Source organism: Gopherus evgoodei, chromosome 13, assembly GCF_007399415.2.
Source record: "Gopherus evgoodei ecotype Sinaloan lineage chromosome 13, rGopEvg1_v1.p, whole genome shotgun sequence".
NCBI lineage: Eukaryota > Metazoa > Chordata > Testudines > Testudinidae > Gopherus > Gopherus evgoodei.
This window is the reverse complement of record NC_044334.1, coordinates 30,904,531-30,929,603: the sequence shown is the minus strand read 5'-3', so window position 1 is coordinate 30,929,603 and position 25,073 is coordinate 30,904,531. Positions and strand designations below refer to the sequence as shown.

At 51.2% G+C, this 25,073-nt stretch overlaps 1 protein-coding gene across 8 annotated transcripts in view; it reads left to right on the top strand.

Moving 5' to 3' along the window:
- Positions 1–25,073, top strand: part of LOC115660918 — a 67,543-nt gene that overhangs the window by 20,103 nt on the left and 22,367 nt on the right. For 7 of the 8 annotated variants that reach the window (XR_004002976.1, XR_004002977.1, XM_030582822.1 and 4 more), the window contains 3 exons: positions 318–516; positions 21,061–21,251; positions 21,906–22,103. Coding sequence is in view for 5 of the 8 variants with exons in the window: in XM_030582822.1 (XP_030438682.1) it covers positions 318–516; positions 21,061–21,251; positions 21,906–22,103 (588 nt within the window). In the remaining 3 variants the exon portion in view is untranslated. Of the gene's footprint in view, positions 1–317; positions 517–1,386; positions 1,976–2,905; positions 3,457–21,060; positions 21,252–21,905; positions 22,104–25,073 lie in introns of those variants that run through there. The other variant, XR_004002978.1, reaches the window with a different exon arrangement.

Below are 25,073 nucleotides of genomic sequence, written 5' to 3'. Positions count from 1 at the left end.
TTAATAGTAGACCTAGGACAAGGCTAGGACTGGTTTAGCTGGGAGCTCCCACAACACCTCCTGCTGGGAGAAGCTGGAACTGTTCTCCCACATTCAATGCTCCTACAGCATCCCTTCAGCACCTCCTGCTGGCAGAGACTGGGCCTGGGATGCTGTGAGTCCTTGTGCTGCCAATGCTCCTATGTGACTCTGCTAGGAGAATCTGAAGGAGAAGTAGCTGTGAAGTTTCTTGCTCCATGCCCCCCTAGGATGGTTCTTGATCCCACTCTGCCGGCGCAGTGTTATTGTAATGATGCCATGTCTTCTTGTCTCTCCAGGCTCATCCTTCCGTACGCATCAAAGGAACAGAACACAGCTACAGCCCAGTCCTGTGCCAAGATGACCAGTGTGCTGCCAGTATCAAAGGGAGGCATGCCCACTGTCCATTCTGCAGCATTTCAGAGGCTTATCAGGACCTGTTCATTCTCCAGGCTCACTACCGGGTCAAACACATGGACAAGGGGCTTGACTTTGCAGGTAAGATGCCATTTTGAAATGGTTGGACAGCTCGCCCGGTTGGATTGGGGCTTCCGCAGATGCTCCTGTACTCTCTACAGAAGTTGCAGCCCACGATGATCTTTGACTCATAACAGATATCCCTAGACCTCTTGTAGCATTGTGTGTGGTGGGGAATAGGCTGATTCTCCAGCAGTGGATGCATACACTCAGGTGGTGGCTAATGATAGTGGGATATAAAGCCTAGGTTGCCAGTTTGTATGCAGCCCAGGTTCGGGGCAGGGGAGACCGAAAGGTTGATACCATCTGATGTCTGTTCATAGGAATATAAGAACGGCCAAAGGTCCATCTAACCCAGTATCCTATCTACCGACAGAGGCCAATGGCAGGTGCCCCAGAGGGAGTGAACCTAACAGGCAATGATCAAGTGATCTCTCTCCTGCCATCCATCTCCATCCTCTGACAAACAGAGGCTAGGGACACCATTCCTTACCCCATCCTGGCTAACAGCATTAATGGACTTAACCTCCATGAATTTATCCAGTTCTCTTTTAAACCCTGTTATAATCCTAGCCTTCACAACCTCCTCAGGCAAGGAGTTCCACAAGTTGACTGTGCGCTGTGTGGAGAAGAACTTTCTTTTATTTGTTTTAAACCTGCTGCCCATTCATTTCATTTGGTGACCCCAATTCTTGTATTATGGGAATAAGTAAGTAACTTTTCCTTATCTACTTTCTCCATGTCACTCATGATTTTATATACCTCTATCATATCCCCCCTTAGTCTCCTCTTTTCCAAGCTGAAAAGTCCTCGCCTCTTTAATCTCTCCTCATATGGGACTCATTCCAAACCCCTAATCATTTTAGTTGCCTTTCTCTGAACCTTTTCTAGTGCCAATAGATCTCTTCTGAGAAGAAGAGCCCATTCAGTGGCCTATGAGAAATTAGCTAGTGGGTCAGTGGACAGGTGCCTATGTCACAAAAACCACTGCCACAGCTGGTACTCATTTGTCAAACTGCACAGTATGCAACAGCTTGGGAGAGGAAGTGAAGGAGAAGAAACGCTGACTTCTATGCCAAGTTTGCGCCAGGCATGGGGGAGAAGGGCTGCACCAGGGACATGCAGCAGTGCCGCATGAAAATAAAGGTTCTTCGGCAAGTGTACCAGAAGACAAGGGGGGCGAACAGTTGTTCTGGTTATGCGCCACAGACATGCCGCTTTTATGAAGAGCTGCATGCGATTCTCGGGAGCAACCTCACCACTACCCCAAAACACTCTGTAGATAGCTCCCAGGAGCCCCGGGCCATCTTGAGCAATCACAGGGAGGACATTGTTGAGGAGAAGGAGGAGGAGGAGAATGTGAGATTGGCAAGCGGAGGATCAATTCTGCCCAACAGCCAAGAACTATTTTTAACCCTGGAGCCCATCCCTTCACAGGACCGATTGGCAGCGGAGCGTGATGCCGGGGAAGGCACCTCTGGTGAGTACACATTTTTCAATCAAACTGTAGGGGCAACATGCTCTCATTTTTATGTTTAATCTGAACAAAAAAGTAGGTGTAGTGGGTATTGGTGGCCGCTCCAGCTATGCAGAGGGTGCTTGCCAAAAAAGACTGTTTATATGCAAAGGAATGGCCCGGGAATCCTCCAGGGAGATCTTTAGGATGCTTTAATGCAGGTTTTCTGCAATCCACAGTAGGACACTTTCCTGCACCACTCCAGTATTATCTCTGCTGGCATCATTGTGAGCACACAGCATTGAAGCATAAGGACCAGGTCTGTACCCAGATTCCTGCAGCATCTGTACCCTTGCTGCCTCTGTTATTGTCAGGAGAGTAATATCGCATAGGGTCACCAAGGGGAAATGGAAGTTTTCAATGCTAGCCCTTAACCTGCAAACAATTCAACAAGTAGTCTGCCCCCTGTTTGGTGAAATCTGGGTCACACAGCCACGCTTTCCGAAATGTGCCGTTGTGGTTGGAAGGGATCACTGTGTATTGCAAACAGCATTGAAAAAAGGGGGGGCGGCGACTTCCTGTTTGTCTTCCTTCCCCACCAACCCGGTGCTGCTTTTGCAAAAAACAAACTGTTTGGGGGGCTTTACACTGGTGCTTGTCCTCCCGCACCATCTAGGTTGCTGGGGGACAGAGGGCTATTCTCAAGTTCCAACCTGGGATCCCAAGGATGTCTTCACAAAAGCAGCAGCACAAGACCTCTTGCCCATGCCTTGTGGCCTTGCTCACCATGGCTGGACCAGCATACCAACTCTTGCAATATCCAGCAGTTGTGATTACTTTGTGGCTTGCAGTGGTGTATTGAGGGGTGTTTTTTTTAATTAAAAAAAATTAACCGTGCACCAGAAACAATGTATGCACTGTCAATGCTCCCCTTGTGCTTTGCATTCCTTGCAGCTGAAAACTTTCCCAGATTAGAAAGTGGAAAAAGACGACTTGGGAGGACATGTTCAATGAGTTAATGTGTACCTCCAAGAGTGACAAGATGGAGCTCAGAGCATGGAGGATTGCACTGTCTGAGAACCTGGCCCGGCACAGGGAGGACAGGAGAGTGTGCCATGCAAGAAGAGATGGTGCGGATTATGAAGGAGAAATCAGACATGTTGAGGTGTCTGGCTGAGGTTCAAGAAAAGCAACTGGATGCTAGAGTCCCGCTGCAGCCTATGCTGAACCTGCTGCCATCATCACCCAGTTCCACATCCTCCTCCCCCAAATGTCCTGTGAAGCGGGGGGTACTTGGTATCCTTTGCACACAATACCAGGGGAGAGTAGAAGGACCAGAAGGCGCCCATTCCCACACCTTTGGTGGTTGTTGCAGTGCATCTGTAAGCAAGCTGTCCTTGTTTCTCCCCCCTCCCCAGTGTTATCAGCCCTTTTGCCCCAGATTGTCTTACTTTTCTTTGCCGTGTCTATGTGTCTGTGAGCATAATAAAAATTAATGGATTGAGGAGAAAAGGCTCTTTATTCATTCAACACAGGGTGGTTGGTGGAGGTGGAGTTTACAGGGGAGAAAATGCACTGGAGGGGACAGTTTGGTAAGGAACAACACAGACAAGCATTGAGACCGTTTTTCAAAGCCTCACGGAGACACAGAGCTCCTCAGTGGGCTCTTCTTATTGCCCTGGTGTCTGGTTGCTCAAAATTGGCTGCCAGGCGATCTGCGTCAGCCCCTCACTGCGGTGGAAACTTTTCTCCCTTTGTTTCGCAGATATTATGGAGCACACAGCAAGCAGCAATAACAATGGGGATATTGCTTTTACTGAGGTCTGACCTAGTAAGCAAACAATGCCAGCAACCTTTTAAATGTCCAAAGGCACATTCCACCACCATTCTGCACTTGCTCAGCCTGTGGTTGAACCAGTCCTTACCGCTGTCCAGGCTGCCTGAGTACGGTTTCATGAGCCATGGGAGCAAGGGGTAGGCTGGGTCTCCCAGGATCACGATTGGCATTTCAACATCAACAATGATTATTTTGCAGTTGGGAAAGAACGGCCCTGCTTGCAGCTTTCTGAACAGATCTGTGTTTCTGAAGATGCACACGTCATGCATCTGTCCCGACCATCCCACACTGATGTCGATGAAATGGCCCCTGTGATCCACCAGTGCTTGCAACACCATTGAGAAGTTCCCCTTTCAGTTTATGTACTCTTTGGCAAGGTGGTCATTGCCAAGATAGGGATATGTGTTCTGTCTGTCGTCCATCATGGAAAAACCACCCACCATGTCCTGCATGTTGCAGGGGCCATAGGGAAGAGCCAGAGCAGGGGCTGGAGCAGGGCCACCCAGAGGATTCAGGGGGCCTGGGGTCTTCGGCGACGGGTGTCCTTCCGCTCCGGGTCTTCGGGGCACTTCGGCGGCAGGTCCCAGCGCAAGCGAAGGACCAACTGCTGAACTGCCGCTGAAGACCCGGAGCAGAAGGAGCCCCACCACTATATTGCCGCCGAAGACCCGGAGCGGAAGAAACTCTGGGTCTTCGGCAGCTGGTCCTTCACTCAATCCAGGTGTGTTCGGTGGCACTGAAGGACCTGCCGCTGAAGACTCACCGAAAACTCTCATGGGGGCCCCTATGGGGCCCAGGGCAAATTGCCCCACTTCTCCCCCCCCCCGGGCGTCCCTGGGCTGGAGCAGCAGGCAGCTGCGTAGGGCACCAGGAAATTTGGTGCCCCAAATTTCCTGGTGCCCTACGCAGCTGCGTACTTTGCGTATGGGTAAGGATGGCCCTGCCTGCTACACCCCAAACTCCTCATTCCCAGCCCCACTCCAGAGCCCACACCTCCAGCTTCAGCCCACTCCCCTGCCCCAGCCCAAAGCCCCCTCCCACACCCTAAAGTCCTCATTTCTGGCCCCACCCTAGAGCCCACATCTCCAACCGCAGCCCTCACCTCTTCCTGCACTCCAACCCCAATTTTGTGAGCATTCATGGTCCGCCGTACAATTTCTATCCCCAGTGGTGGCCCTAGGGCCAAAAAGTTTGCCAACTCCTGTGCTATAGCATCTGCGCAGGTAATCCAGGCTTACGAACAAGGCTTGGTTTGTTTGCCATTGATTTCAGGGAGGGAGGGAGGTAAGTGCATCATGGGAGGCTAACAGCATGTTCCCATAAGCACCCGCACCATTGCAAGCCCAACACAACATTCCACTCAGTTCCATGCACTATGGGATAGCTTCCACTGGATCGAAGTTTAGTTTTCAGAATTATTGTATTTTTGATTGGGGAAAAAAATAGACGGGACCCACTATTTTGTAAGGAAAGATTTTGTCAACATGGCTCTGTGGCCACTCCCAAATCCCATTACAAACTAGTCTCTAGCCAGTCATGTGACCCTTTGATTAGCTTTTATAAATAGATCTGATATTTAAAAAGCAGCTGGTTTAAGCAAGCAAGGCAATCCCCTCCCCCTGCACTCATCCAGGCATACTGCCCACATCAGGAAGGACACAGCACAGAAGAAATCTGTGGGGTTGTGCCACCTAATATAGGTTAACCTGGCCAACTTTCCATGTGGGTCATTACATTCTGCCCACCCAGAATCCACACTGCAGGTTCAGGTGGATATGCCTGCAGAACATTGCGTTACCAAAAATGATTTGAAGCATCTGGTGCTGCCCATTATTGGAAGTTGGATATTGGACTAAATGGACTTTGGGTCTGATCCAATCTGGCAGTTCCTGTGGCTTTTATTATTCCTACTGCTGGCCCTCTTGTAGAGTCTTTCCTTTCTCTAGTATCCTCTTCAGTTGCTTATCGATCACAAGGTGATCTATTAATGCTTTTGGGGTTTATTGAATGTGCCTATTTGGCTGTACTGCACCCTGAAAGCTGCTTTAGAAACACTGTCATCGTTTCACCTCAGGAGAAATTCATCTCTGTGCAGAGGGGCCATACAGCCTCCATGCACCACGGAAGTCCTACGTGAGCCCACATACGTGAGTCGTAAGTGCAAAACCTTGGCACAGGGGTGAATTTCACCCTTCTAGACCAGCGGTTCTCAAACTCCCTTTGAATGGGGTCACCAGGGCTGGCTTAGAATTGCTGTGGCCCGGAGCTGAAGACCAAGCTCCACTACCCAGGGCCAAAACCAAAGCCCGAGGGCTTCAGGCCTGGGCAGCAGGACTCAGGTTGCCGGCCCCCTGCTTGGGGCTCAAGCCCTTGAGCTGCAGCTTTGGCTCCCCTGCTCCGAGTGGTGGGGCTCGGACTTTGGCTGCCCCACTCAGGGTAGTGGGGCTTGGGCGGGCTCAGGATTCGGCCCCCCTCCTGGAGTCGTGAAGTATTTTTTGTTGTCAGAAGGGGGTTGCGGCGCAATGACGTTTGAGAACCCCTGATCTAGAGCATCACCTGCTTAAACAGCTGCTGCATTTCAATGCTGGGATTCTAAGTACATATGTTTTAACACACGAGGACCGTCACATAGGGAATAGATGATGGTAAAGTGGAGTAGGAAGGTATCATCAGCATGAATTTGAGATGGCTGATCCACTCCTGGGGAGTGAATCCAAGAGTAAGTAACCCAGGCCATCCCGAGTGAGTACCAATATAACCCTCATCTCTGTACCAATCCTGCACTGCCCTGTATGCAGTAACTGCTAATTGCTATGTTACAGAACAGCCAGCTGAGGATGCTTTAGAGAGTATACATTTTGCTATTTAATTGGGACTTTTTTGTGCCATTCTCCCTGGAAAGCCAAGAGCTTAGGTCTCCAGAAGCCCAATTCATCCCTGCCATAGAGCTGAGGGCTTCCTGCTACCTTTGCTTCTTCCCTATCCTTCGCTGGCTCCCAGCACAGACTAAAGCAGCCTGAAGGCTGTCCTAGCTTGTGCCCAAGAGCAGAGACTCAGAGGGGTTCCTGCAGCAGAGAGAGTAGCTGGATGGCAGTGTTGGAGTCCTTTGAAAGGATCTATGTCACAGCCCTGTGGCCCTGTGAATGCTGCAATTTCCCTCGAAGAGTAGCACGCTGGCCATTGTACTCTGGGTTTAGCTGTGTAACAGGCGGAGAGCCTGGGCTGTTAATGAGATACACACTGGGCCTGACATGGCTTCGCAGGCATCCATTACAGAGAAACCAACCCCTCGGAAAGTGTCCTTCATAGGTGATGCTCTTGTGATTGATCAGCTGCTGATCTGGGAGCCTTGGGAAAGCAGATCGCTGTTTATTTTTAGCATATTTGTCCTTCTGTCTCGACACACAGACAAAAAGAGAGAGAGGGAGATGATTTAATTAAATCTTTATTGGAGTGAGTGTGTGTCATAAACAGATAGCTAAGGGTTAACGTCTCTTTCACCTGGAAAGAAGTAATCTGAACCACCTAACCAGAGGACCAATCAGGAAACAAGACTTTTTCAAATCTGGGTGGAGGGTTTGTTGTGTGTGTGTCCTTTGTTCTTGGTTCTTCTGTCTGCCTGAATCTCTCTCAGCTAGAGAAGGATTTTTCTATTTCCTGCTTTCTAATCTTCTGTTTCCAAGTTGTAAGTACAAAGTGGGTTTTTTCTTTTGTATTTACATGTCTATAGTGGCTACAGACAAAAAGAGAGAGAGGGAGATGATTTAATTAAATCTTTATTGGAGTGAGTGTGACACCAGGAGTCCTGGATAAACAGTTCTTTCGGCCAAGGTCCTCTGCAATCACTTAATTGCCATAAAGTATCAATGTACAGAACACATGGTCCAAAGTAACTGCTGACTGAGGACCATTTTAACCATATGGAGGAGGACAGTACTGTGAAGCCTCTCAGTCTGCTGTGCCAACACAGCCCACATTCTCTCCGAACTTGCCCCTTCCTGGGCTTGGCTTTATAAACAAAGAAATCACCAAACTATTATCATAATGATGAGCTCAAACCTTCCTTGCAGGATTGGCTGCTCCTGGGGTTCGTCCCTCAGGGCTGCTCAGCTCACACTAAGGGTATATCTACACTACGGGATTATTCCGATTTTACATAAACCAGGTTTTGTAAAACAGATGGTATAAAGTCGAGTGTACGCGGCCACACTAAGCACATTAATTCGGTTGTGTGCGTCCATGTACCAAGGCTAGCGTCGATTTCTGGAGTGTTGCACTGTGGGTAGCTATCCCATAGTTCCTGCAGTCTCCCCCGCCCATTGGAATTCTGGGTTGAGATCCCAATGCAAAAACAGTGTCGCCGGTGATTCTGGGTAAATGTCTTCACCCAATCCTTCCTCCGTGAAAGGAACGGCAGACAATCATTTCGCGCCCTTTTTCCCTGGATTGCCCTGGCAGACGCCATAGCATGGCAACCATGGAGCCCGTTTTGCCTTGTCACTGTCACCATTTGTCTACTGGATGCCACTGACAGACGTGGTACTGCAGTGCTATACAGCAGCATTCAATTGCCTTTGCAAGGTACCAGAGACATTTACCATCCCTATTGCACGTCTGCCATTGTAAATTAGCGATGAGATGACCATTATCAGTCGTTCTGTACCGTCTGCTGCTGTCATGGGTGCTCCTGGCTGGCCTCGCTGAGGTCGGCCGAGGCGCATGGACAAAAATGGGAATGACTCCCCGGGTCATTCCCTTCATGTTTTGTCTAAAAATAGAGTCAGTCCTGCCTAGAATATGTGGCAAGTGTACTAGAGAACCAGAGAGCACAGCCACCCCGTGTCAGAGCCCCAAAGATCCCGCAGAAATGATGAGCTGCATGCCATTCTAGGGGGTGTCCCTGCAACAACCCCACCCATTGCTTCCCTCCTCCCCCAACCCTCCTGGGCTACCGTGGCAGTGTCCCCCCATTTGTGTGATGAAGTAATAAAGAATGCAGGAATAAGAAATACTGACTTTTTAGTGAGATAAAATGACGGGGAGGCAGCCTCCCGCTGCTATGATAGTCCAGGCAGTACAGAATCTTTTCTTTAGACATGAAAGGGCAGGGGACTGATGGAGCTCAGCCCCCAGTTGCTATGATGAAGACGGTTACCAGCCGCTCTGTACCATCTGCCGGGAATGACCGGGAGTCATTCCCATTTTTACCCAGGCACCCCTGGCCGACCTCACCGAGGCCAGCCAGGAGTACTCATGGGCTGATGATGACGATGGATAGCAGTCATATTGTACCGTCTGCCACCAGGAAAGGGATGCTGCTGTTCAGCGCTGCAGCACCCTGTCTACCAGCAGCATGCAGTAGACATAGGGTGACATTGAAAAAAGGCGAGAAACATTTTTTTCCCTTTTCTTTCGGGGTGGGGGGGAAAGGTGTAAATTGATGACATATACCCTGAAACACCCAGGAAAATGTTTTTGACCCTTCAGGCATTGGGAGCTCAGCCAAGAATGCAAATGCATTTTGGAGACTGCGGGGACTGTGGGATAGCTGGAGTCCTCAGTACCCCCTCCCTCCCTCCCTCCCTCCGTGAGTGTCCATTTGATTCTTTGGCTTTCCGTTACGCTTGTCACACAGCACTGTGCTGTGGACTCTGTATCATAGCATGGAGATTTTTTCAAATGCTTCGGCATTTCATCTTCTGTAATGGAGCTCTGATAGAACAGATTTGTCTCCCCATACAGTGATCAGATCCAGTATCTCCCGCACGGTCCATGCTGGAGCTCTTTTTGGATTTGGGACTGCATCGCCACCCGTGCGGATCAGAGCTCCACGCTAGGCAAACAGGAAATGCAATTCAAAAGTTTGCGGGGCTTTTCCTGTCTACCTGGCCAGTACATCCAAGTTCAGATTGCTTTCCAGAGCAGTCACAATGGTGCACTGTGGGATACCGCCCGGAGGCCAATACCGTCGATTTGCGGCCACACTAACCCTAATCCAACATGGCAATTCCGATTTCAGCGCTACTTCCCTTGTCGGGGAGGAGTACAGAAATTGGTTTAAAGAGCCCTTTATATCAATATAAAGGGCTTCGTTGTGTGGACGGGTGCAGGGTTAAATCGGTTTAACGCTGCTAAATTCAGTTTAAACGCGTAGTGTAGACCAGGCCTTAATCTTCCCTCCCACCTCTCTTCTGTCCAGGTAAGGCTCATGAGTCAGGAGAACCCACTTAGCAGCTTCTGATCTTGCTGTGTATGTGTTAACAGGGTTGGGTGCTTCAGGCAAACCCCGCCAGCCTGTTACAGCATCTTCCATCCAAGGACCTCAGAGCACTATGTGAACTCTAACACTCCCAGCACTCCACTGATTGTTATGTACTGAGTGCTGGTCAGACCATGCTGGGCATTGTAGAGTACGTAGAGGAAGACAAAGGAGCTGTGCTGGCCCAGATGGTGCAATAGACTGATAACAGGTGCAGCCGCAGCCCAGGACAGTTTGCTCCTTGCTCATTTTATAGTTGGACTGTTGTTAAAAGCACCTGTCAAGGGACCTGCATGAAAGAAAGTGTGGCTGGGAGGCAGCATGGAAGAAGATGAGAGCAGGAGACGGATATAAAGGGACAGGTTGAGAGGGAGGCTTGTGTGGAATGAAGTAGGATCCAGGAGGAATGGAGCAGAGATGTAGGCAGGAGTTAGCGGTATAGATCGCTGACAGGGAAACAGGTGCAGGGAGGTGAATTACGTTGGCCACAATAATGCTGCCCACCAGTGGCAGAGCTAGGAATACAACCCAGGAGTCCTGGCTCCCTTGGGTGACCAGATGTACTGCTATTTGGGCCTTTTTTTAATATGGGTGCCTATTACCCCACCCCCATCCTGATTTTTCACATTTGCTGTCTGGTCACCCTATGGCTCCCAGTCCTCTGCTCTAGCCGCTAGATCACACACATCTGTTTCTATGTTCAGATCACCGTGATGACCTCTGAATAGAAGCTGGAGGACAATGGGAGCTGTAGAAGCTGCCTTTAAGTGGCATGATTCCCACTAGCTTCTCAGGAACTGCCACAGCAGATAATTGCCTCAGCTGTTGTTGGACATTGGCTGTAGGAGGGTCCCTCATTACACCCTCATCAGATGGTGTCGAGGATCCTCTGGGGTCTGTTGTTTTCCCCTCCCAAAGAGGTCTCCCATTTCTGGCCCAGCCTATGTTCTAAGCTTACAGGGCACAAGCTGACCCCTGCAAGGGCCAGAGAGGAGTTCTCTTACTCTGATCCACTACAGCAGCAGCTGTGTGCCTGGCCCAGTGCATCTTGCTCAGAATTCAGGGCTGTAATGCACTGTTCAGGGGGTGTGTGAATCAGAAATAGCTCCATTAAAGTCAAGGGAGTGATGCAATTCTAAAACCAGTGAGAAAGTGGAGACCTCAGCCCCAGCTGGCAGGGACTAGGAACCCTGCGGAGACCACAGCCAATGGCCAGATTACCCAGAGAACTCTGTTCCCATTTTAGCACCTAAAGGAAGGGCCAGATTTTCAGCTGAACCCCCCCAGAGTCCCTTCTCCTGGCCCATGATGAACAGTGGCAAAACCTTGCCCCATTCCCACAGAACAACGGAGAATTACCTCCCCCATGTGGAATAGTGGCAAATTCCCTCCCCTCTCCCACTGAGGGCAAATGGGAGCGGAGACCTTCTGAAAATCTGGCTCTGATATCCTGGATTGCATGGCTGCTCCTCATCCCGGTAACCTCTATCCTGCCCAGCTAGGTCTTGGGGGGCAGTGCTGGGATCCAGAGAGAGGGCTGCTGCTTCATGGATCAACTGGCAGGAGATCTTCCTCCATGCTCCCTCTGCCCATGGCCCCGGGAAGCCTTGCCTGGTGCAAAGAGACTGAGTGGAGAGCTGCCCCAGCTGGAAATTACCTTGAGTAGAAGCTGAACTCCTAGCTGGGAGTTGAAGAGGGAAGGCCATGGAAATGGGGTCGGGGTGGAAGAGCCTGTGAAACATTGAGCTGGCTCCTTTTCAAAGCTCCACTCTTTCTGTGGAGGCAGCCTGGACTTGGCATGGGGCCGGTGTTGCATTGGGAGTGCGCACTTTCTCCTACAGCGAAATTCAGGCCATACATCTGGCAGCTTGGCTGGCTTTGATGGCTCTGAAAAGCAGTCCTCATACGAGGGGCTGGTGCCCCAGGTTCCCAGGAATCCTATTGGCTGCTGGTTTGGTTTAAAGCCACCTCAGGTTTCCTTACCTTATGGGGTCTGGTCACACTTGGGCTTCTGCTCCAAAGGCCAAGGAGTTTGCTGCTTCACCATGTCACCCCCAAAGAAACTCCTGCCTGGTTAGAGGTAACTAGTGCCCTGCTGCAGTCCCAGAACCACTGCAGCACTGGTGGCTCTGCCAGCAGCCGTCAGCAGCTTTCCATCACCTGCTGTCAGCCAGTGAGCTCATTCAGATCAATATGACAATTACTTAGCCCACCTTGTATGTGAGCAAGCCGGTGGCTGGCAGCTCATAGCTGCATTGGGGCAAGAAGGGGCAGGGATAGAGAGAGCTTTTAATAGAAAATACTGGTGTTATTTTTAATGTTGCTGGAATGTCTGCGATGTTTGGAGTCCCTTCCTGGAGTGCCCTCAGTCTGTCTACCAGGGGGTTCACATGCGCAGCTTCCTTTCCCAGGCTTTGGGGTGCCTGGGCCTGCTCACCCAGAAATCGCCCTCACCCCAGCCACCATCAGGGATTGAGGTTGTCAGACGAAAACATTGTGTAGACAGGGCACAGAGTAATTCTAAACAATCGCAGGTAGAAGGCTCTGTTCTCCACAGAGCAGAAACTAAACATCATCAAATCCCAATGCCGGCAAGAGGGATAGTACTGGTCAGGCTTAGCCCTGCAAATGTCAAGCATGTCAGAGCCTGGACATTTGCTCATTCTCTAGATTCTCAGGCGCTTGCGTTCTTATGACAAATAGATCCGAGGAAGTGTTGGGGGTGGTTTTGCTATAAAGAGGGGCCCACCTGGCACATGATAGTGGCAGAGCCTTGTTCTGGTTTTGCCATGGCAGGGATCCCTTGGAAGGCCTCCATTCAGCCTGGCCCTGGCTGTGCTAAGCACATGGTCTCAACGTTTCTCACCCTTGCTCATGGAGCTGAGCAGCACCCATGGTGTAAGCACCATTAGGAGTCCTAGTGTAGATTAGGTGACCAGCTAGCAAGTGCAGAAACCCCCAAATACTTTTGTTTAGGGGCACAGGAAGGAGGGCGGGGGGTAAGTGGGGAGATTATAGTTGTGTATATAAGAGAAAGCACCTAATATCGGGACGTCTGGTCACCCCAGTGTAGACATATCATAACCTTAGTCCCAGATTTGGACCTTAGCGTCCAAAATATGGGGGTTAGCATGAAAACCTCCAAGCTTAGCTACCAGCTTGGACCTGGTACTTGCTGCCACCACCCAAAAAATTTGAGTGTTTTGGGGCACTCTGGTCCCCCTGAAAAACCTTCCCTGGGGACCCCAAGACCCAAATCCCTTGAGTCTCACAACAAAGGGAAATAATCCTTTTTCCCTTCCCCCCTCCAGGTGCTCCTGGAGAGATACACAGACACAAGCTCTGGGAAACTACACAGAGTGACTCCCCCTCTCTGTTCCCAGTCCTGGAAACAAAAAGTACTTTCCTCTTCACCCAGAGGGAATGCAAAATCAGGCTAGCAAATTCAACACACACAGATATCCCCTGATTTCTTCCTCCCACCAATTCCCTGGTGAGTACAGACTCAATTTCCCTGAAGTAAAGAAAAACTCCAACAGGTCTTAAAATAAAGCTTTATATAAAAAGAAAGAAAATACATACAAATGGTCTCTCTGTATTAAGGTGACAAAATACAGGGTCGATTGCTTAAAAGAATATTGAATAAACAGCCTTATTCAAAAAGAATACAAATCAAAGCACTCCAGCACTTATATTCATGCAAATACCAAAGAAAAGAAACCATATAACTTACTATCTGATCTCTTTGTCCTTACTTTAGAAACAGAAGACTAGAAAGTAGAAACTACTTCTCCAAAGCTCAGAGAAAGCAGGCAGACAGACAACAAAGACTCAGACACAAAATTCCCTCCACCCAAAGTTGAAAAAAATCCGGTTTCCTGATTGGTCCTCTGGTCAGGTGCTTCAGGTGAAAGAGACATTAACCCTTAGCTATCTGTTTATGACACGCCCCCCAAATTGCAGACAGTGGGGAAGCTCACTGGCGGCGATTTCCTTCTAGAACTTGAAAATAAACAGATTAATACAACACATGCACCTTTACATATACCCCTAAGTATATAACTAACAGACTTCTACATTTTAAGAACACTTTTTAACTACTGAATTCTGGGAAACTCTCACGGGAGAGTGCATCAGCTACTTTGTTAGAAGCTCCTGTGATGTGCTGAATTTCAAAATCAAAATCTTGGAGAGCTAAACTCCAACGAAGAAGTTTCTTGTTGTTCCCCTTGGCAGTATGAAGCCACTTTAGTGCAGCATGGTCAGTTTGTAGTTGGAACCGCCGTCCCCAAACATATGGGCGTAGCTTTTCCAAGGCGTACACAATGGCATAGCATTCCTTTTCACTGACTGACCAGTGACTTTCCCTCTCAGACAGTTTCTTGCTGAGAAACACGACAGGATGGAAGTTGTGATCTGTTGCTTCCTGCATGAGCACTGCTCCTATACCACGCTCAGATGCATCTGTGGTTACTAGGAATGGCTTGTCAAAGTCCGGGGCCCTGAGCACAGGGTCAGACATGAGCATCGCCTTAAGCTGGGTAAAGGCCTTTTGACACTCATCAGTCCACTTAACTGCATTTGGCTGGGTCTTTTTGGTCAGGTCGGTCAGTGAGGCAGCAATTTGGCTGTAGTGTGGTACAAATCGCCTGTAGTATCCGGCCAAGCCTAAGAAGGATTGGACTTGCTTCTTGGACCGTGGGACAGGCCACTTTTGGATAGCATCCACCTTGGCCTGTAGGGGGTTTATGGTTCCTCGACCCACCTGGTGCCCCAGGTAAGTCACTCTGTTTTGGCCTATTTGACACTTTTTGGCCTTAACAGTTAGTCCTGCCTGCCTGATGCGCTCAAAGACCTTTTCCAGGTGTAGTAGGTGTTCGGGCCAGGAGTCTGAAAAAATGGCCACATCATCGAGGTAGGCAACTGCAAATTCTCCCAGTCCAGCTAGTAGACCATCTACCAGCCTCTGGAAGGTGGCGGGTGCATTTCGAAGGCCGAAAGGAAGGACATTGAATTCATACACCCCCGCATGGGTGACGAATGCTGACCTCTCCTTGGCAGGTTCATCTAGCGGTACTTGCCAGTACCCCTTGGTTAAGTCTATTGTAGAGATGAACTGGGCACGTCCCAACTTCTCCAATAGCTCATCGGTGCGTGGCATTGGATAGTTGTCCGGACGAGTTACCGCATTTAGCTTACGGTAGTCCACACAAAAGCGTATTTCCCCATCTGGTTTGGGTACCAGAACCACTGGAGATGCCCATGCACTGGTAGATGAGCGGATTATACCCATCTGTAGCATGTTCTGGATCTCCCGTTCTATAGCAGCTTGGGCATGAGGAGACACCCGGTAGGGTGGGGTTCTGATTGGGTGAGCATTACCTGTATCAATGGAGTGGTATGCCCATTCAGTCCGTCCTGGGGTGGCTGAGAACAATGGGGCGAAGCTAGTGCACAGCTCCTTGATTTGTCGCCGCTGCAGACGTTCCAGGGTGGTTGAGAGGTTCACCTCTTCCACGCCACCGTCTTTTTTCCCGTCGTAGTAGACACCGTCAGGCCACTCAGCATCATCTCCCTGGACTGTAAACTGACAAACCTGTAAGTCTCTGAAATAGAAAGGCTTGAGAGAATTAACATGGTACACTTTAGGCTTTAGTGAGGAATTGGGAAATGCTATGAGGTAGTTTACAGTTCCCAGGCACTCTTGGACCGTGAATGGCCCTTCCCATGATGCTTCCATCTTATGGGCCTGTTGCGCCTTCAAGACCATAACCTGGTCTCCTACCTTGAAAGAACGTTCTCTGGCATGTCTGTCATACCAGGCCTTTTGCTCTTCCTGAGCATCCTTTAGGTTCTCTCTAGCAAGGGCTAAAGAGTGTTGGAGGGTGCTTTGTTGGTTGCTTACAAAGTCCAGAATGTTAGTTCCTGGAGAAGGCGTAAACCCCTCCCATTGCTGCTTCACCAACTGTAATGGCCCCTTAACCTCGTGACCATACACAAGTTCAAATGGTGAAAACCCTAAACTGGGATGTGGTACAGCCCTGTAGGCAAACAGCACCTGCTGAAACACTAGGTCCCAATTATTGGAGAATTCGTTGATGAATTTTCGTATCATGGCCCCCAAAGTTCCATTGAACCTTTCCACCAGGCCATTGGTTTGATGGTGGTATGGGGTGGCAACCAAGTGATTCACCCCATGAGTTTCCCACAGTTTTTCCATGGTCCCTGCCAGGAAATTAGACCCTGAATCTGTAAGGATGTCGGAGGGCCAACCTACCCTGGCAAAGATGTCTGTTAAGGCCAGGCACACAGTGTTAGCCCTGGTGTTGCCTAGAGCTACTGCTTCCGGCCATCGGGTAGCAAAGTCCACTAAAGTCAGTACGTACTGCTTTCCTCTGGGCGTCTTTTTTGGGAAAGGGCCCAGAATATCCACAGCTACTCGCTGAAATGGGACCTCAATTATGGGGAGTGGCTGGAGAGGGGCCTTGACCTGGTCTTGAGGCTTTCCCACTCTTTGGCATACCTCACAAGACCGGACATACTTGGCAACGTCCTTGCCCATCCCCTCCCAGTGGAAGGACTTCCCCAACCGGTCCTTGGTTCTGTTCACCCCAGCATGGCCACTGGGATGATCATGGGCTAAGCTTAAGAGCTTCCCCCGGTACTTAGTTGGAACCACCAACTGTTTTTGCGGCTGCCATTCTTCCCGGTGTCCACCAGAAAGAATTTCCTTGTATAAAAGTCCTTGGTCTATAACAAACCGGGATCGATTTGAAGAGCTGAGAGGCGGTGGGGTGCTCCGTGCCGCCGCCCACGCTTTCTGAAGGCTGTCATCCGCTTCCTGCTCAGCCTGGAACTGTTCCCTTGAGGCTGGGGTCACCAGTTCTTCCTCAGACTGTGGACTTGGGCTTGGTCCCTCTGGAAGCGATGTAGGTGATGGGGTTGTTTCCGTTGCTGGTGAACCGCTCTCCGCTGGTGCACCTGAGGGTATTTCAGGCTCTGGCTGAGCCTTTTGGGTATGGCTGTCTTTTGCTTCTGCCAGTTCTGGCTCGCTGGCGCCCTCTGGCGTTGAGTTTGAAGATGTGGTTGCACTTGCTGGTGCTGGTTGCTGTTCCAGTTCCGGGCCTGGGACTGGAGTTGTTGTGGCTGTTTCAGTGGTTGGCATGGAATCCGGGTCCACTACCTCTGTCTGGGTCTCTGGTAACACAGACGGGGCCTCTGTGGACGGCTCAGGAACAGGAATGGGTCTGGAAGCTTGCCTGGTTTGGCTACGTGTAACCATTCCCACTCTCTTGGCCCGCCTCATCTGGTTGGCCAAGTCTTCCCCCAGTAGCATGGGGATAGGATAATTGTCATAGACTGCAAAAGTCCACATTCCTGACCAGCCTTTGTACTGGACAGGCAGTTGAGCTGTAGGCAAGTCTACAGCTTGTGACATGAAGGGGTAAATTGTAACTTTGGCCTTTGGGTTGATGAATTTGGGGTCAACGAAGGATTGGTGGATAGCTGACACTTGTGCCCCCGTGTCTCTCCACGCAGTAACCTTCTTTCCACCCACTCTCAAATTTTCCCTTCGCTCCAAGGGTATTTGAGAGGCATCTGGGCCTGGGGATCTTTGGTGTGATGGTGGTGTAATGAATTGCACTCGCATGGTGTTCTTTGGACAGTTGGCCTTGATATGTCCCAATTCATTACACTTAAAGCATCTTCCATCTGATGGGTCACTGGGCCGAGGTGAGTTACTGGAGACTGGTGAGGTGGAAGGGTAGGGTGTCTGTGGCTTTACTTGGGTGGTATGTGGGGTCTTTGGCTGTCCTCGGTTGTAGGGTTTATGGTCTGTGTGCCCCCTGGGGTAATCGTTCCCCTTGACAGTAGCTTTCTTGCTTTCTGCCAGTTCCATCCATTTGGCTCCAATCTCCCCCGCCTCAGTGAGATCTTTGGGATTTCCATCTTGTATGTACCGTGTGATGTCTTCAGGAACACCATCAAAGAACTGCTCCATTTGTATGAGGAGGTGCAGTTCTTCCAAGGTTTGAACATTGTTTCCTGTTATCCAGGCCTCATAGTTTTTTGCAATGTAGTAGGCGTGTTTGGGAAATGACACCTCTGGTTTCCACTTTTGGGTTCTGAAGCGCCGACGGGCATGATCTGGGGTTATCCCCATCCTGTATCTGGCCTTGGTTTGAAAAAGTTTATAGTCATTCATTTGCTGCTTAGGCATTTCAGCTGCCACCTCTGCTAAAGGTCCACTGAGCTGTGACCTTAATTCTACCATGTACTGGTCTTCGGGGATGCTGTACCCAAGACAGGCTCTTTCAAAATTTTCCAAGAAGGCCTCGGTGTCATCACCTGCCTTGTAGGTGGGAAATTTCCTGTGCTGTGGAGCAATAATTGGCGCCGGGTTGTTAGGGTTGGCTGGCACATGCAGCCCAGCTTTTGCCAAGTCCAGTTCATGTTTTCTCTGTTTTTCCTTCTCTTCATTCTCTTTTTGTTGTTTTTCCATTTCTTTTTGTTGTTTTTCCATTTCTCGGCGGTGGGCCGCCTCTTCTTCTTCTTGCTTCCTTCTGTGGGCCAACTCTTCTTCTGCTTGGTTCCTTCGGTAGGCTACCTCTTCTTCTTCTAGTTTTCTTTTGTGTGCTGCCTCCTTGGCTGCCTGTTCTCTTTGGTAGGCTGCCTGTTCTCTTTGGTAGGCTGCCTCTCTGATCTGTTCTTCTCTTTCTTTCATCTCCATCTCTTTTTGTTTTATTTCCAGTTGTCGCCTGTGTTCAGCTTCTTTGATTTGTTCTTCGACCTCAATTTTTGCCTTAGAAGTCATGGTTCCTGTTTTCTTGGGTTGGGGTGCCCTCCGGTGTTTATCTTCAGAACTGCAGGTTCTCTGTTGCCTCCTGAAGTCTGCCTAGCAACAGTGCCTTTAGCTAATCTTCAATGTTAAGTAAACCTGAAAAACCACTTTATTTGCATGTATATAGTGCTGGTATGACTCTCAATGGGAGTGCTATTGTGTGACAAAAGACTCTTAATAGCACCTTAATGGTTTCTTGCTTAAGATGCAAGCCACAAACTGCCAGAGAGAGCAGAAAAAAAAATTCTCTCTGGTTCCCTTTTAAAACCAAACTGTTTCTCTCTGCTAAAAAGCCCTTAGCAGAGAAAAGAAAAATATAACATTCCTACTGGCTTCTGGATTCTGTCTATCTCCCACCCGCTGCCACTCATATCATAACCTTAGTCCCAGATTTGGACCTTAGCGTCCAAAATATGGGGGTTAGCATGAAAACCTCCAAGCTTAGCTACCAGCTTGGACCTGGTACTTGCTGCCACCACCCAAAAAATTAGAGTGTTTTGGGGCACTCTGGTCCTCCTGAAAAACCTTCCCTGGGGACCCCAAGACCCAAATCCCTTGAGTCTCACAACAAAGGGAAATAATCCTTTTTCCCTTCCCCCCTCCAGGTGCTCCTGGAGAGATACACAGACACAAGCTCTGGGAAACTACACAGAGTGACTCGCCCTCTCTGTTCCCAGTCCTGGAAACAAAAAGGACTTTCCTATTCCCCAGAGGGAATGCAAAATCAGGCTAGCAAATTCAACACACACAGATATCCCCTGATTTCTTCCTCCCACCAATTCCCTGGTGAGTACAGACTCAATTTCCCTGAAGTAAAGAAAAACTCCAACAGGTCTTAAAAGAAAGCTTTATATAAAAAGAAAGAAAATACATACAAATGGTCTCTCTGTATTAAGGTGACAAAATACAGGGTCGATTGCTTAAAAGAATATTGAATAAACAGCCTTATTCAAAAAGCATACAAATCAAAGCACTCCAGCACTTATATTCATGCAAATACCAAAGAAAAGAAACCATATAACTTACTATCTGATCTCTTTGTCCTTACTTTAGAAACAGAAGACTAGAAAGTAGAAACTACTTCTCCAAAGCTCAGAGAAAACAGGCAAACAGACAACAAAGACTCAGACACAAAATTCCCTCCACCCAAAGTTGAAAAAAATCCGGTTTCCTGATTGGTCCTCTGGTCAGGTGCTTCAGGTGAAAGAGACATTAACCCTTAGCTATCTGTTTATGACAAGACAGGCCTCCAAAACACCACATTGATTAGATCTGCTGCAAGAAGGATTATGTGACAGTGTTAAAATACAGGGGGGTTACCACCACCCCATGGAGAGCAGGGCTCCCTGTGCTGCCACCACCCCATTGAGAGCAGGGCTCCCCTGCCTCCACCTCATTGAGAGCAGGGCTCCCCATGCTGCTACCACCCCATTGAGAGCAGGGCTCCCCGTGCTGCCACTACCCCACTGGGAGCAGGGTTTCCCTGCCACCACCCCATTGAGAGCAGGGCTCCCCTGCCTCCACCTCTTGAGAGCAGGGCTCGCTGTGCTGCCACCCCATTGAGAGCAGGGCTCCCCGTGCTGCCACTACCCCATTGGGAGCAGGGCTTCCCTGCCACCACCCCATTGAGAGCAGGGCTCCCTGTGCCATCACCCCATTGAGAGCAGGGCTCCCTGTGCTGCCTCCACCCCATTGAGAGCAGGGCTGCCTTGCCACCACCCCACTGAGAGCAGGGCTCCCCGTGCTGCCTCCACCCCATTGGGAGGAGGGCTCCCCTGCCTGCACCCCATTGAGAGCAGGGCTCCCCGTGCTGCCACCACCCCATTGAGAGCAGGGCTCCCCCTGTCCCCATTGAGAGCAGGGCTCCCCGTGCTGCCACCACCCCATTGAGAGCAGGGCTCCCCCTGTTGAGCTGGTGTTAGCTGCAATGGAAAAGGTGTAGATGCTTTTCCCAGTGTGGGATGTCTCCGTCCTCACTCTGGGAAGTGACCACTTCAGCCCTGCTGAGGCAGGGGGCAGTGATAACCTCCCTGACATGCAGCATGTAAGGCTTAAAGTCAAGAGGAGCCTTTCCACCATCTCCAGGCCCTGAGCACTGGCCTGGTGGGACGTGCTTGTAGCAGAGCCAGTTGAAAACCCTTCGCTCCTCACTGGGGCTTTCCCGTTGCCAGGACTGAAGATCCTGCGCTGCTGCAATCACTGTGAGATCGTGGGCACGATCAAAGGGGAGAAGAAGTTCAAAGGGGCGCACTGGCACTGCTACCGCTGCCGCAATGGCTTCAACCGGCGGGACGAGGCAGTGAAGCACTACAAAACCCACTTCCGGAACCCCCACACCACCTTCCAGATCCAGATCACACAGGTAAGCACTGGGGTGTGAGACAGCACAAGGGATCTAGATCCAGGGAGACCTCTGGGCAGGCACGGAGGGGTGAGGGTCTGCAGGGGGATAGTTCAGGGCACTAGACTGGGCTCTATTCCCAGCTCTGCCACTGACTCCCCGGCTGGTCTGTGTAAGTCCCTTCCCCTTGCTGTGTCTGTTTCCTCCTCAGGGAAAGGGGCTGGTGCCCGCACAGCACTGACACGAAACCCCTGCCAGAAGCACTGCGTATTCTCCGAGCGATCTGTGTGGGTAGAATGCAATGATTGCTGTGCAGGCCACCAGCCTCAGTGAGAATCCAACTCCCCCACTAGCAAACCTCCCTGGAAAACAAGCCCTGTCTACACTGTAACATTACGAGCGGTTAACAGTGGGAGCTATCAAAGATGGTTAAACTGCAGCTCTCAGGTTCAAGACCCCCGGGTGGTCATCACAGCCTCACAGCCACTGGACTAGATGAACTAATAAGCCTGACTTCACCGGGTCTTGTGTGATTTTTAACTTTCCTACTGTTGAGCTTGTGCAGCTGTGACAGCCACCCTAGCTCTCCCCGTCTCCCCCACGACATGTGGCTGCAGGAGGCATAGGCAGCTGTCACCTCTATGAATGTTTGTCACAGCCTCTGCCTCCATGCAGGATGTCAACAGCCGCCAGTATTACCAGCACAGCGCCGAAGCCCACCCTAAGGCCTATGGCGGCCTCCATGTCTCCACCGGAGCCAGCGTCGATGTGATGGCCATAGGCTCGGTGCTGGCCCAGACCGTCCTGGCATCAGGATCGCCTGTCTTCACCACCGACAAAGGGACAGAAAACCTCTTGGACAGCCCTGCCAAGGTACATTTTATTACACAGTGGGGATTCTCTCAGACCGAACGGTCACAGGCCAGGCATGGGGCAAGAGCAGACTATGCACAAGGCACTGAGACTTGATCACGCCTGGGAACTCAGTCCTGCTACACCAGAGGTGGGCAAGCTACGTCCCGCGGGCCACATCTGGCTCACGGGACCGTCCTGCCTGGCCCCTGAGCTCCCAGCCAGGAAGGCTACCCCTTCCTCCCCCGCTGCTCCTCTCCCCCACAGCTACACCTTGCGCCCGCCCACCTCCCAGGCTTTCCAGTAAGCCTGTCCTGCTGCTCTGAGCGGCCTGGTAAGGGGGCGGAGGAGGCAGGAGGTCCTGGAGAGCAGTCAGGGGACAGGGGGTGGTTGGATGGGACAGAGGTTCAAGTAGGGGGGCGCTCAGGAGACAGAGAGGTGGGGGGAGTTGGATAGCAGATGGGGTCCCAGGGGGTCAGAGGGTCCCAAGAGGCAGGAGACAGGGAGTAGGGGGGATTGAATAGGGGGTGGGGGGTCAGAGGGTCCCGGGAGGCGGGAGAGAGGGAGCAGGGGGGGTTGGATATGGGGTGGGGTCCTAGGGCCGCGGTTAGGGGTGGAGAGTCCGGGAGGGTCAGGGGACAAGGATCAGATGGGTTGGGGGTTCTGAGGAGGGCAGTCAGGGGGCAGGAAGAGGGAGGGAGTGGATAGGGGGTGGGAGCCAGGCTGTCTGTGGAGGCACAGCCTTCCCTACCCAGCCCTCTGTATAGTTTTGCACCCCAACGTGGTCCTTGAGCCAATAAGTTTGCCCACCCCTGTGCTACATGTTCTGGTGAAAACAAGGCTGGGGTGGGGGCTGGTAGATGCTTTCATGCTGATCTCCTTGTGTGATGTGTTCCGTGCTGTTTCTCCTCCCCACTCCCCTGCTGGACACAGAACTTCCTACATCCTGGGGCAGAGGCAAACAGTGTCCAGTACATGTGTGTCTCACCAAACCTTCTGGCTCTGGTCACCATGGGATCAAGGCACCAAATACAAGCAGTTCTGCTTCAGTGTTGCCCTGGCGGGACAGCTGGCTCTGCTCCGCTTTCGGTAGGGCTGCTCCATTGAGGGACAAGGCTCCCCAGCCTGGATGCAGCTGCCTCTACTGAGGAAAGGCAACGTGCACACACAAGTCTGTTGCAGGAGGGCTGTGAACTGAGCCTGATTCTCTGTGGCAGGGAAATCCTCTTCACAGGGATGGTTGTGCCTCCATTTCCAGCGAGCCCTAGTCTGCATTGATTGTGCTGATTGCAATTCCTTGAGGTTGTGTCGGGGGAGAGGTGGTCCCTTGGCAGATGAGGACCAGGCCCTGGAACTGGATCTGAAGCTCAATGGGGAGCCAGTGTAATCTGTAATTCTGGTACTGCCTGACAGCTGGCCACTATGTGGCTCCTACACCTGGTTTATAACCTCTCTGCCCTGCTGCAGGGAGCTTAGGTCCCGAGTTCCCTTGACAGACAGTATCAGAGGGGTAGCCGTGTTAGTCTGGATCTGTAAAAGCAGCAAAGAATCCTGTGGCACCTTATAGACTAACAGACGTTTTGGAGCATGAGCTTTCGTGGGTGAATACCCACTTCTTCAGATGCATGTGGTGGAAATTTCCAGGGGCAGGTATATATATGCTAGCAAGCAAGCTAGAGATAACGAGGTCAGTTCAATCAGGGAGGATGAGGCCCTGTTCTAGCAGTTGAGGTGTGAAAACCAAGAGAGGAGAAACTGGTTCTGTAGTTGGCAAGCCATTCACAGTCTTTGTTCAATCCTGAGCTGATGGTGTCAAATTTGCAGATGAACTGAAGCTCAGCAGTTTCTCTTTGAAGTCTGGTCCTGAAGTTTTTTTGCTGCAGGATGGCCACCTTAAGGTCTGCTATAGTGTGGCCAGGGAGGTTGAAGTGCTCTCCTACAGGTTTTTGTATATTGCCATTCCTAATGTCTGATTTGTGTCCATTTATCCTTGACAGACAGGGCATTGTGATGTCAGCCTGTCCTTTCTCAGTTAGTGTGGCCATGAATTATACCAGGGGTCTCAAACACGTGGCCCGCAAGGTCCTTGCAGCCCCCCCGCCCTCCTCCAGCATTTACCTAGAGCAGCTCCGGCCCAACGTGCACCGGGGGCAGGGCAGGCTCCCTCCCTGCCTACCCGCCCTGCCCCAGCGCCGCTCCGGGAAGCGGACAGAACCTGCGGGAGGAGGGGTACGGGGTGTGTGTTGCTGTTACTTCAGGCACCGCCTCCAGCAGCTCCCATTGGCCACGGTTCCCTGTGCCCGACCAATGGGAGATGCTGGGGGCGGTTCCTGAAGCACCAGCAACACACACGCCCCATGCCCCTGTTCCCGCGCGTTCCAACCACTTTCTGAAGTGGCGCAGGGGCAGGGAGGGAGCCAGACCCAGAGCCCGAGCCCGCCCCCCGAACTCCTCCTGCAGTTGAAACCCCTGCCACACCCCTCCTACACCCCAACCCACTGCCCTGAGCCCCCTGCCGCACCCCTCCTGCACCCTGATCCCCTGCCCTGAACCCCTGCTGCACCCTTCCTGCACCCCAACTCCCTGCATCACCCCTCATCCCTCCTGCACCCCACACCCCAACTCCCTGCCCTGAGCCCCTGCCACACCCCACAACCCTTTTGCACCCCCTGGGGGCAGGGAGGGGACAGAGCTGGGGTGAGGATTTTGGGGAAGGGGTTGGAATGGGGGCAGGGAAGGGGTGGGAAGAGGTGAGGTGGGGCTTCATGGAAGGGGTGGAGTGGGGGCAGGGCCAAGCACGGTGCAGGGGAGGTGTCAGTAATGCGGCCCTCAGGCCTATGTACTAGTGCTCATGTGGTCCTTGTGGTCATTTGAGTTTGAGACCCCTGAATTACACCATGAGCAGCTGCAGTCCCACAGAGTAGGAGCTGCCAGTACTTTACTTCCTGTGAGGGTGATGCATTGCCAAGGCTGTGCGCAGAAGCTGAGGAT